This window comes from Mus musculus, chromosome 15 (assembly GCF_000001635.26).
Source record: "Mus musculus strain C57BL/6J chromosome 15, GRCm38.p6 C57BL/6J".
Classification (NCBI taxonomy): domain Eukaryota; kingdom Metazoa; phylum Chordata; class Mammalia; order Rodentia; family Muridae; genus Mus; species Mus musculus.
The window spans coordinates 71,832,738-71,846,074 of record NC_000081.6 but is presented as its reverse complement, the minus strand read 5'-3'; the positions used below and the strand labels follow the sequence as shown (position 1 = coordinate 71,846,074).

The window sequence follows — 13,337 nt, the reverse complement described above, 5'->3', positions numbered from 1 at the left end:
GAAGGGATGGATTTACCCTTAAAGCACTCAGCGATGAGAAGGACATGAATAGGACGAATCTCGAGGGACTTGGGTGGCTGTTCTTGTGCCTGAGGGTCCCTGGCACAAATTGAAGCTAGTGTTTCAAGGTTAGGATGTCCCATTAAGAACTCCTTTATATTGAACTTGAAGATGCCCATATGAGCCCAGATTCTCCCCAATGTTCTGTAATCAATAACTCATAATTACAAGTTATTGCTCAGTATTATTCTTTTTAACTACTAATTATTATTCTCAGGCATTTTTGATAACTATAATATCCAATTTATTGTTCCACTTAAGAAAATACTTTTTGAGCTAGGTGTGGTGGTGCACTCCTTTAATCCCAGCACTTGGGAGTCAGAGGCAGGTGAATTTCTGAGTTCGAGGTCACCCTGGTCTACAGAGTGAGTTCCAGGATAGCCAGGGCTACACAGAGAAACCCTGTCTCAAAAAACCAAAAAAAAAAACCAAAAAAAAAAAACCCCTTTTTTTTTCTCTTTCTTGTAGTAGAGCTGTGGCCAAGGCCTAGACACAGAGGCTCAACACCATTCTGTACACACAGATTAGTCATGTTGTTTCTCTGCTTGGAGCCAAGTACCACTGCAGTTCCTAGATTCATTGAAGGTAGCCATGACAACAAGCAGTGGCAATTACTGTCCCTGCTGAGCCCAGGACCTCAGAGATTTCCATGGATTCTCTGTGAAACTCTCTCTCTCTCAGACCATACAAACAAGGTCACTCCAAATGACTCAAAGCCCACGGGGGGTGGGTGGGGGGGAACTGTACCAAACAGAAAACAGGATTTTAAGATAAATGGTGAAAAAGAGAGTCAGTTTGGATTATGAAGTTAAAGTTAGGAAATTAAGCTTTCTTTGTTCTTCTATGCTTTTTAAAGATTTGCAAAAGCAGAAAGTACTTCTAAACATGGGACCATCTCCTTAGCCGTGCTTTGCCTTTTAAAGTAGCAACTCATTGACTTCTAGTTGTATTAAGTGATTGAAATAAACCAAATGTTAAAAAAACTGTATTTGTTTAATGAAGCTATGTAAGAACTTGAAACAGTGGTTGGCTCTTCACAGTGGACCTCTACATTAAGTTCATTAGTCATTTCAAAGAATGAAAAGTTCACTTTAAATCTTTGACATCAACAATATCCCTACTTCTGATTTCAACAGCTTTTGTAATCCTTAAGCTTCAATTCTTAGCTATCTTGTTCAGCTATGTGCTTTTGTGGAGGAAATGATAAGGGGTGTATTAATTTGTTGCCATTGAACTACTGCCTAGAATTTTAAAAATTCCTTAAAGATTTACAATTTTACTTATTAAATTATGTTGCATTATATTTGCATATTGTCCTACATATACAGTAAGCTTTCTATTGCTGTGATAAAACACCATGACGAGAAGCAGCAAGGAGAATAAAGGCTTGTTTGGTTCACATTCCATCACTGAGGGAAGTCAGAGCAGAAACTCAAGGCAGGGACATGGAAGCAAGAACTGAAGGAAAGACCATGGAAGGATTCTTATTTCTGACTAACTGTCTATAGCCTGCTCATGCAGCTTTATTATAGCACCTAGGACCACTTCTCTTGGGACAACACTGTGCTAAGTGAGCTGGGCCCTTTCAAAAATGATTATTAGTAAAAATTATTAGTACAGGCATGCATATAGTCCAGTGTGGTAGAGTTTTAAGAAAACTTCAGCTTGTGTCAAACTGAACAAATAAGTAAAACAACCAGCACAGCTATTTTGTTGTTATATCTAAAAACTAGGCAAAGTAAATCCTGACAAAGGTGGGACTCCAGTGTATACTTGGGGCGGGCACCCATACTCATCGAAGAGGAACATATGAGAGACAGATGGCTTTATTAAAAGTCAGTTCATTGGTGAATAATGTCTTGCCATGATAGTCTTAACTTCCAAATGCACTCCTTCAGCTGAGGATCAGACCTTCTTCCCCACTTCATCCTGGTGGTTGCAAAGCTAGGACATGGCTCTAGTACCTTCTTGCCAGAAATTGCAATAATTTAGGTCTCCTTAAGCCCATAGCAACCATAAGGCACAGGTCCTGGCTTTGGAGTGTTATGTTGAGTGGTTAGTCTGAGACATAGAGGCAATTGTACTCAGCAACCACTGTGACTGTTTCCAGTTGAGAAGGAAACAGCTTAAATAGATGCTTTCTGAGCTTCTGTTTAATGCTGCGCTTGGTGTTGCTATGCTAGAGCTTAGGTGATGAGTCAGCCCTTGGATTCAGTGGCTCATCCCACAGAAGCAATGCAAGAAGAGAGAAGTAACCAGGATGAACAATTAGGCATATGTGCTTATTATTTGCCAGGTACTGTTCAAGTATTCTATGATCTAGACTCCAAGCCCACACAGCTCTTTCATTGCTTATTTTCTCCTCTCAATCAGTGTCTCTCCAACAGAGAAAACCTTTACCACTTTCCTCCTGTGCTTTTGATTCCAACTCCACAAAGTCTAGGGTGTTGGGGAAGAAGCTTTTGCCAAATTTGTGTAGAAAGATTCAGATTTGAGATAGAAGCTACATATTATTTTGGTAGTTTTGGGTTGCATGTGTAATTTCACCAAGAACCTCAGGCTATTTGTTTAAATATTACTATATTTAAATGTCTCTATAGTTCATGAATATTACCTTGCTGCTTATCTAGTCTAAGAGATGTAGGCAAATCAAACAGCATCCCATCCTAAGAACTTGCAATCCCTAGGAAACCAGCTATATTTACATCAAGTTTCTCTGAGATGCAAGGTGATGGTTACTTCTCTGTACCTATAGCATGGTTAGCACCTACAAAAAGAAAATTACTCAACCGATACATTTAAATCAATCAAAGGCCACCAAATAGTTATCAATAAAGTTCTGTGAGAACTTGATTGTTCATGCTTCCATGATTAGTCAATAACTACTGTGGCTGGTCCTTGGATGAATGATAGACATATGATATTAGATGATAAACATATCATACTAGATATGTTTATCATCTGTGCATTGTCCTTGGGGTGTTTTGGGTGATGGCTAGTTCTTTATGTGTATTGCCTTTTGTTCAACCCATTGAACAACCCACATGTCGTTGTTGCTCCTTTTTGTCTTCATTTCACAAAGGAGCTGGGATGTAGAAGGGCAAGTAACCTGCACTGGATTTCAGAGTAGAGAGGCAGGATACACACACAGAATTCTGATTCTGAGGTTCTGGCTGAGACAATCCCTCTGTCCTGTACTAAGCACTTTTTTTCTGAGTCTTCCCAAACATTCCTCATCTTCTTAGGGTGTAGGCAATTTTCCTACTTTCATAGAGAAAAGAACTATTTTGTAGATCACATGCAGCAAGAGACTAATATATAAATTCACATAGAGAACTGCTCCCCATGCAGAGACCCATAGCCAAACATTGGGTGGAGCTCAGGGAGTCCTGCAGAGGAAGAAGAGGAAGAATTAGAGGAACTAGAGAGGTCAGGGATACCACAAAACATGCCCCACAGAATCAAGTGACCAGGACTCATGGGGGCTTGCAAAGAACAGGAAGCCTGTAAGGATCGGACTTAGGTCTTCTACATATGGTTATAGCACATATATGCTATGGTTATAGCACACATATGCTATGGTTATAGCACATATATGCTATGGTTGTAGCACATATATGCTATGGTTGTAGCACATGTATGCTATGGTTGTATAGCACAGTTGCCTTTTGGAATTCCTAACAGTGGGAGTGGGGAACTTTTGCCTCCGATGGGACCCTGTTCCTCCTACTGGATTCCTTTATCCAGCCTTGATGTGATGGTATATTCCTGGTCTTACTGGAGCTTGTTATATGCTGTGTTTGGTTGATGTACTTTGAAAGCCTGTTATTTTCTGAGGGGAGGCAGACAGGGAGGTGGATCTGGGGGGAAGAAGGAGGTAGATGGGGGAGAGACTTATGGGAGGGGGTGAAGGGGAGGGATGGGAAACTGCAGACAGGATGTTACATATGAAAGAATAATTAAAAAAAAAAAAAAGCATACTGCTCCCTTCATCCTCTAGCTGGCTCAGCCTCTACTCTAATCTGATTATTCAAAAATTTGGCTGAATCTCTTGTACATTCCAGGAGCTTCTTACGAAGAAGAGAAGAAGTCATGGAGTTTGTGATATAGGAACGATTGGGAAAAGAGGAATGTAGACAATAAAAAAATTTAAAGTCAATAAATCCTAGGATATCTGACATTAGCATATGCTATGGCAGAAGGGGGGGCTGTTACTGTAGTTTTTGAGGGACCACTGATTAAACTTCTCAGTCTTGTAGGTAGCAAATATCTACCTGAGAATCTAATGCCTAAATTGATCCTGTGGGCAGGGGGACAAAGATGTAGGCAGAAGGAAACCCCCAGAGCAGTGTTATAGGCAGTGTTATAGATGAATGCCTGGAGCTTGCCTTACACTGCTTCCTTATTTCTTTGGACCTTCTCTTCCATCTTTTTGCCTATCTCTCTCTTCATCCATAGGTTGACACTAGTGATCCTCTCCCTATTCTCCAAGAATATACACCCAGGTGTTCACTTATTGGTCTGTGTCCCGGCATGTTCTCTTATAGCATTAGCTGGGAAGTCTCTTACAAGTATGAAGCTTTTCTGTTGTCTTAGGGGTGACTGCTGGTCAGTGTTTTATAGCTGCCTCTCTAGCTTCAATCCGATTGCACTTGAAACTGTTCTTCTGCCTTGTGTTTCCTTGTAGGGAGCAGATGGGAATGCAGGTGTGGCGGGGCCACCAGGACCTCAAGGGCCTCAGGTAAGTGCTGCGAAAGACAGAATCATCTTTAAGCTGACCTTAATGTTTATCAACTTTGGTCCCTTCCTCTCCAGCTGTGAGTCCCCACATTCCTCAGGTTCTGTTGAGGGCATGCTTTTTTGAAAGGAAAATACAGGGCAAGCCTTTTGCTACATGTCTTATTACTTTACCATGGAAATGGAGATTCTGATAGAGTCGTCTAGTGACCTGTGATTCCCCAGTGCAAACAAGCTCTAAATATACCTTCTATCTCTCTTTATCAGAGTAGTTTCTTTTCTTAGCAGCCAAGGATGAGTGGGAGAAGCCCAGCCTATGCTCTGATATGTTCAAGTGTGTATCAGGCAGGAGACAGCTCTGTTACCACAACTGTTCCAGAAGAAGGTAAAACATCAGAAAGGAAGGTCATTGGTCAAAGTCCCCAAATTGTAGCTGTTGTGGTTGACAGTCCAAATTTTTATCTTAAAACTCAGGATTCTTTTCTTTGCTGGAAGCTTCTAGAACCACATCTGGCTTAGGTGCCATAAAGCAAAAGCCAAACTACAGGTGGGAAGGCATAATGCTGGCTGAATTCATGTATGACATTTAAAGATACATCCAATGTGTCAATACCCTTCATCCCTTCTGGCTTCTCTCCAGCCATTTCAGCCTTATAAGTGAGAGAAGTCTTGAATCATTTCAGCTCTTCTATAAATAAGGAAAGTGAGAGTGGAGAAGCAGTCGACATTTTAATGGAAGAGTCAGAGCCGACGGCTGGTTACAGGAAGTTCAGCAGCGGAGTCACAGAGAATGAGGGTACATCCTTACTCTTGTAATTCTGGCAAGCTCATGTACAGAAGGGCCCTTAGGGTACAGTTAACAACACCACATCCTTCTAGGCCAGCATGGAAAAGTGGTGCCCAGTAGACAAAGGCAAACAGGAAATTAATGTTCTGCTCGAGACTTAAGTCAATTTGAAGACTATTAGTTTGCTGTTCTTTCTCCTGTTTCACACCAACTCACCATGGAGCACTGAGATTGAATAACTGACGGCCCCAAGGCCCTTTGTAGGATCATCCTGCGGTCAATCCGTTTGAAACAACCCATGCATAAATCCCAGGATAGAAAACACCGCAGGCAGCTTCTTATTGATTCTAAGACTATAAAAGATTTTCCCAATAAAACTAATGGACTGTTTGCCTGCGGAGAATAAGATACTGAGCCCAGTTGTAAAATCATTACATTGCTACAAATTAAACTCGATTAAATAAGACTTTGATTCTATCATGGGACCCCCCCTTGGTAAGTTATGGGAGCAGCTGGAGCTGCCCATAGTCCTGATAGATTATCTTAAATATTAAGCTGGGATAGGGTCAAAGTTCTCTTGCATGAAACAATGTTGGCTGGGTAATATGGATGCACACAGTTCATACAATCCTAATTTTTCTCACTGTTTTAAATTAAAACATGTTAAGTACATGCCATTGTTTTGACATTATTTGAAGGGCAGCAGTATGATGTTGAGCCCCCAAATATCACCTCTTATAATTACTCTTACAAAACATGACGTCTAAATAGCCTCTCTTTGCTACTAAATGTTTTAAGGATGCAACAACTCTTCTGAAGCAGTATGAGTGGAGAATTTTAGATTGGTGGATCTTTGTTGATCTTTTATAGATGTCTTCTAGCTATCTATTTCTACAGCAAGGAACTTGTAGTTTCAGAGCCAGGACTTAATTTTGAAAAGTCATTATTTTCTGCATTCTGCCTGATTTCAATTAGTTGCTTAATAAATATTTAAGTGTGTTCATTTCCTCAGTAAGTGATTTGTACAAGCAAACTTAAGGGGGCAAGTCATGTGTCACCTTTTGAGAATTCAGCTCTGTGGGTGCTAAGGATTGATCAGGGAGGTTTTGCAATGCAGAATTGGCCAGGGTATTCTGGTAGATTGGTGGGGCTGGCTCTGTGTTGGAATATGGAGCTGGAGGCTAGTTTCTGTCTACTGTGTTTTCTCTGACAAATGAACTGCTTTGAAAATATTAGACAAGTGTTTGTGATGGCCAGGGAGTCAATAGTTTTCTCCTGAGCTTGCCTCCCTCACCTGAGAATTGAGTGAATGATGCAGCGCAAAGTTTAGTAAACATCAATCTATGAAGAAACAAACAGGAAACAGCTCACACTTAGCTGAGCTCCTGTAAGGCAACATGTGCCATAGACAATACATATACTAATAGAATATGAATTTCTGCTAATAAAACTTGATTTACAAGAGCAAGCAGAGGACGAGAAATTGTTGACCCTGTTCTGGAATTACTATTTTTCCATTTTAAGGTTTTTGGAACAATGAGCATCCAGGAAGGTATCTAGAATGCTCCATTATCAGCATCTAAATTTCCCCATGTTAGCTGAACAAAAGTTCCATACTGATGTGTATATTCACACTATTCGCACATATCATGGTAGATGCTGCCATGGGCAGAAGATGGATGCCGAATTTCACTGGTTTGTTCATTTTTTTGCATTGGTCTGAGGGGCAGTATGTTTAGATAGTCCGAAATGGCTTGCTACATAATTCTGTAAATGCTGCGGTGCACCACACACTGAAATCAGCTCAAAGGCACATCACATTCTATGGTTTTGAGAGCTACAAGAGGATTTTTCGATGCGTATGAGAAGTGTGAATACCTTGCTGACTTTTTTTTTCTTTTTTTTTTTAATTACGTATTTTCCTCAATTACATTTCCAATGCTATCCCAAAAGTCTCCCCCCTCCCCCCCCCTCCTCCTACCCTCCCATTCCCATTTTTTGGCCCTGGCGTTCCCCTGTACTGGGGCATATAAAGTTTGCCTGACCAATGGGCCTCTCTTTCCAGTGATGGCTGACTAGGCCATCTTTTGATACATATGCAGCTAGAGTCAAGAGCTCTGGGGTACTGGTTAGTTTGCTGACTTTTTAAACAATGATGAAACTAAAGCTCCCTTCTGCACCGACTCAGGAGTCTATAAAATAATCCCTGGAAGCATGCACTGCTCCTATCTTATTCATAGTTTAGAATTGGCTAAAAACCAGCCATTTGGTTTATATGCAGTACAAATATAGCTGAATAAGAGACATGTGTTTCGGTCCCCTGATGGGACCGTTTTTGTAAAAATCTGTATAAACGTGGAATAAACACTTTTGTTTGTTTCCACTTACATTCTGAGGACAAAATAGTAACCCTTTAAAATATCATTTTAATGTGATTAGCATGTGAAGCCTGGCAGCAGAATCTTGTCCTGCAAAGGCACTGGGAGGGAGTTAGAAAGTCATCAAGAGTCCCTCATACTCATGGCAGGAACATGGGGTGATAGGAGACTGAGCAGTGTGATCAAAGCAGCGGCAGCTCTATGCCCATCATGAGCAAGATGGGAAATAAAGTGCTAATTGATGCAATTTGACAAAACAGACTTTGAAAATAGCACACTTTTTTTTTTTCATGGAGGGGATAATGACTGGTGGCTATTTCTGGATAAAGGTTTGGGAATCTCTAGGGAAAATATACAATGAACACAATGAAACCGTGGATCACACAGGCCTCTGGGTCAGCCTTTCCCTTGAGCTGGTTTCTGTAAGTGCGGCACCCTGCAGTCCTAGGCTATGCTATGGGAAGAGACAGATGTTGGGATGGATCTGGAGTCATGGCTTTTGAACTCCAATGCTCCAACTCTTCTACAGCCGTCTGAAGTTGGATTCCTTGAGTCTCTATAATATAGACTATGTCTGCCTACACCAGCTTTTAACCAAGCTCCTCCCATCTCACAAGACAAGTTCCTGTGAGATTTATTTCCAGAACAAGCTGGAACTAAATGTTAACCATGTTCCTTTCCAGTTGACCAAAGAGTTTGCGATTTTTTTTTTAATGTCTTGGCTCTTTTAGGGCAAAGAAGGCCCTCCTGGTCCCCAAGGTCCATCTGGCATCCCAGGAGTCCCAGTAAGTACCACTTTAAAGAATCTGGTTTCTCATCAGAAAAATAAGTAAGCAAAAATGTATTTCAGCCATGTGTGGTAGCGCACATCTATGATCCTAACGCCAGGAAGGTGAATTAGTATTTAAGGCTAGCCTGTGGTAAGGGAGATGCTGTCTTAAAATTTTCTCCCCTTTCCCCCAACAGAAATGCTCTTGGATTGTAAGAGCAAGGTCTGGCCACTAGTCAAACTTATGGCACTTTAGAAATTTAGAAGAAAAATACATTTTAACCTGATTATTCTGAACATCTAAACTTGAGTGGAACACATCTTAATCCCCTTTTATGCTAAAAATTGGTGGTTTCTTATTGATTTAAATAGTTATTTTGTCTCTCATATAGTTACACAAATATATACATTCCTATATGAATCCCTACATACACAGATATATAAATGTTTTTCATTTATTTACATCACTGCTGTTACATATTTATAAAATTTGCATATAATATATAATAGATACCACATTACCTGAGATATTTCTCTGTTGCCTCATAAAACATGCAGTGGGCAGTTTCACATGAAGAGTAGTTCTCTGATTCCTTTAGGATGACACTCTAGAGTAGAGTTTAATTGTTATAGTGTAATTATAGCCAAGGTTTTTGATACACCCTGCAAAATGACCTCACACAAATGTTTGTTCTCAGATCTGCAATTAAAATACACCCCAGTAGGGCTGGGATCTCTGTTTATACTAATTGTCTGTCTAGGAAGTCTTTCTCCCATGAGAATGAGCTCTTTTGTTTGACTATCCCAAATATTCCACTCTTGTTTCTTAAAATGTGTTCCTTCATTCCAGCCACACTGGTTTTCTTTTGGATTCTAGAACACGTTGTCATCTCTCTTGCAACAAATGATTCCCTCTGAGCCACAGGGATTTTGTGTGTACACTTTGTCTTCCCAGAACAGCTGGTTACCCTCTTCACTGGGTGGTGCTTTTCAAGTCTTGGGTACTGGAAATGAATCCTAGGGTTACAAATAAACTAGGCAAGTTACCACTGAGTCACGTACCAATACCCTAATACAATTTGCCTTCTGGTTTCCTCCTCCTTGGATTTACTATGTATATATGTGTATGTATATAATCATGAATGTGTATGTATGTAATCATATATGTGCACACACATATATGTATATGCTATTATATTTACTGACTCTGATCAGACCTTGTATATTGAACCTGCTAGGCATTTACAGGCCATGGTTGAAGCCTTTGGGCTTAATGCCAATCTCAGCCCAGGTATTCATTCCTGCTTCCTTCTCAGCCATGGTCAGTTCCCAGTCTCTTTCTTTTGTTTCTGAATCTCCACTCTGGCTCTGGTCTTACTCCTTGTATTGGCATTCAATATCTATAGTTAGGAAATTCCTATATACTAGATTGGGGAATGTAATAAAGACAAATATTTGGGAATTTTATTATATGTTTCAGTTTCTATGATGAGGGCATCTGCTTATGTTCAGCCTTGAGGCCCCACAGAGCAATGAGTAATAAGAGAACTGTGCAAGTGGGGGAATAGCTCTCTGAGGTCCCTTCCTGATCAACTGTCTACCAGGCATGGCCACAGATGGAAGAGGCCTCTCCTAGGCAGTTGCCATGAAAACCATGTGTAACCTGTTGATATTCACAGATCTGAAATAGCCGTATGGAGCTATTGGAGGTGTGTGTGTCATGTAGCTCATGCATGAATAGTAATTTGTAGAGGCAACCAAAGAAAAACTCCAGTTTGGATTTGCGTCCACCCATTATAATAAATATAGGACAAAACTAGAGGCTGAAAGCCATAGAAATAATCGTGCTGTCCAATGCTCTTCCTTACTTCTCTCTTGTCTGATCTTTAACACTGAGGTCAAAGATTTTACTCCCCATGCTATATCTACTTACCCAGGCCTCTCCCTCTTCCCTTTCAGGGTAATCATAAACTTATTACTGCATTTCTAGTGCCAGTTGCCACTATTATACCAACACTGGGCTTGCACTGGCTTCTTTCTGTGCAGAGCTGTGGGCCCTCGTCCCTATGGCCTTTGTATAAAGGACATAATAAAGTTATGGGTTCTCTCCTAGCCCACATTACCCAGCCTTCCTTCCTCTCCAGCTTATTCTTATCTATTTCTCTTAACTCCCCTCCCAGCAACAAATCACTTCAGCTACTTTTTCTTCCTCTATCAAGGAAGACACCTCGTTCCTATCAGACACTTCCTTTACCTTCTACCTGGACAGTGAGTATCACTGGCTTCAATGTGCATGGAGTTCCTCATAGTTTTCTGTGCACAAAGAACCTTCCACACATGAATGTATCCCACTCAATTACTAAGCCACACCATCAGACATCATGTACTTCTGAGACATGCCCATGACCTACCAGCAAGGTTAGATATGAACTTGAACTAGAGTTAAGACCAGTGGCTGGGACACGACTTAACTCTTAAGAATACTGGCTGTTCTAGAGTACATGAATTCAATTGCCAACACATTGAGAAGTTCACAACCAGCTGTCATTCTAGGGGATTCAATGCCTTCTTCTGACTTATGTGAGCATTCATTTAGATGTGGCAACACACACACACACACACACACACACACACATTAGTCGAAATAAAATTAAAATGAAACCCAAACTTAATACCAGGTTTTGAAAGCCCTATCATGGAACTGAGGGCATAGCCATGAACATCTCTTGCTTCTCTATCCCTCTTCATCCAACTTCCTTCATGGTGTCAAGTTAATGCTTTCTCAATCTGGGCTAAATGGGGCGACAAGGCTAGTGAGTGTCAGATGAATGATAGCAAGCTCCTGAACCACAAAGTCTCAGTTCTACAATAGCCCGAGAAGACAAATCAGAGAGGGAGAATCATTGGTGTAGTCCAAGATGTACTAAGTTATATGCTGGACTGTAGGGACTCAGGGATGGACAATTCAAGCTGGACTAATGAGACTCTTGGAGCTTCTTGAAAGAGGTAATGGGATCAGTCAAAGCCAAGTTATGTATACAGAGAAAGTTGACAGGGCTAAGGAAGAAGGTGTGACAAGCTGAAGCAGATGCAGACAGATGTGACTGTATACATGCATTACTGATGGGCAAAATTTAATCCCGTCTACGCATCTTACCTGCTACGAGGGGTGCAAGAGCCAGAAAGCTCACTAACATCTGAGGACTAATACTAGAAAGTGAGACAATGAATCTCTCTATTTACTGAGGGCTATCTCCTTGCTTGCTGCATCTGTGATGTTTCACCAAATCGTTATTCTGCAGTACAGATACAAGCATATCCATATTTACTCAAAGGGAAGAAGCCATGGTTCAAAAAATTAGGAACTGCCCATCCAAGCAGCTTCAAAAAACCAGCTTTCTGGTCTTGGGAAACCCCATTTTATATCTTAGATTGCATAGGAGGCCACACCTAACCCCTTCTACCCAAACACTATAACGTCATTGCATCAGGGACAAAAGGTCACACAAAAAGTCCCCAGACATTGCCTTCTTTAGTCTGAGTTTGCTGGAGTACTTCTTTTTTATAGCCTCTATCAAACTGTCTGTACAGCTTTCTGGACTCTCCTTCCCATGGCCTCTGTGTGTAGGGAGAAACAACTGTGGAGCTGAACTTTTTAATCTTTAGATCTTTAATTCAAGTTTAAGTACATCATTTCCCCCTCCCTTCTCTCTCTCCTACAGCTCTTCATACCCTCTCACCACTAACTTTCAAATTCATATCCTCTTTTTCCCTAATTGTTGCTTCACACACACACACACACACACACACACACACACACACACACACACACATACACACACACACGTATACACATACAAATATATAAGCACATAAATACATAAACACAATGCGCTGAGTGTATTTCCTGTTGCTTGGCTTGTATGTATATGATTTCAAAGCCGACCATTTGGTATTGATAGTCAGGGTCACCATCCCTAAGGAAGACTACTTCTCTCTCTTCCAGCATTCCTAGTTTCCTCTAGTTCTTTGTCTAGTAGGGATTCCCTATGATCTCTTCCTTCCACATTAGTATGTCTATTGGTGTCATTGGCTCTTGTTTAGGCTGCTGTACTGTTGCGGTATCATTGGTGAAGCTCCCTTGTCATTTCCAGGAGGTATAATTTTACAGTAGATTTCCTGAATCTGTAGCTGGCACAGTCTTCCCGATCTTTCTTCCATGATCCCCAAGCTTTTAAACCGCAGAGGAGATGGATCCTTGAGTTTTCATTTATTTGAAGTGCACATAGTAATGCTGGGAGCAGCATTCATAAAACATAACAGATACCAATGGAGCAAGCAGTGGGATAGCAGGCCAGAGAGGTGAAAGCATTCTGATCATTGCTTACAGCAGCATCCTCCATGCCCAGGCACTACAGGCTAAGGGCAGAAAGTGCACACTTTCTATAGCAGCTGTCTGTAAGTGTGCCAGGGTTTTGCTGAGCATTGCAAATGATTACTTCTGACTCTGCAGGGCACATTTATTCTTTCTTTTTAGGTTAAGAGGCACCAACAGGCCAAGGTTCTATGCCTCAGAGGTGCAAGTAGAATTTAAATCCTACTTGAC

The 13,337-nt window shown here is 41.0% G+C and overlaps 1 protein-coding gene across 5 annotated transcripts in view; it reads left to right on the top strand.

The window, feature by feature from the left end:
* Window positions 1-13,337, top strand: part of Col22a1 (collagen, type XXII, alpha 1) — a 355,185-nt gene that overhangs the window by 304,905 nt on the left and 36,943 nt on the right. For all 5 annotated transcript variants that reach the window (XM_006521382.4, XM_006521381.3, XM_006521378.4 and 2 more), the window contains 2 exons: window positions 4,748-4,801; window positions 8,694-8,747. In XM_006521382.4, coding sequence (XP_006521445.1) covers window positions 4,748-4,801; window positions 8,694-8,747 — 108 coding nt within the window. The remainder of the gene's footprint in view (window positions 1-4,747; window positions 4,802-8,693; window positions 8,748-13,337) is intronic.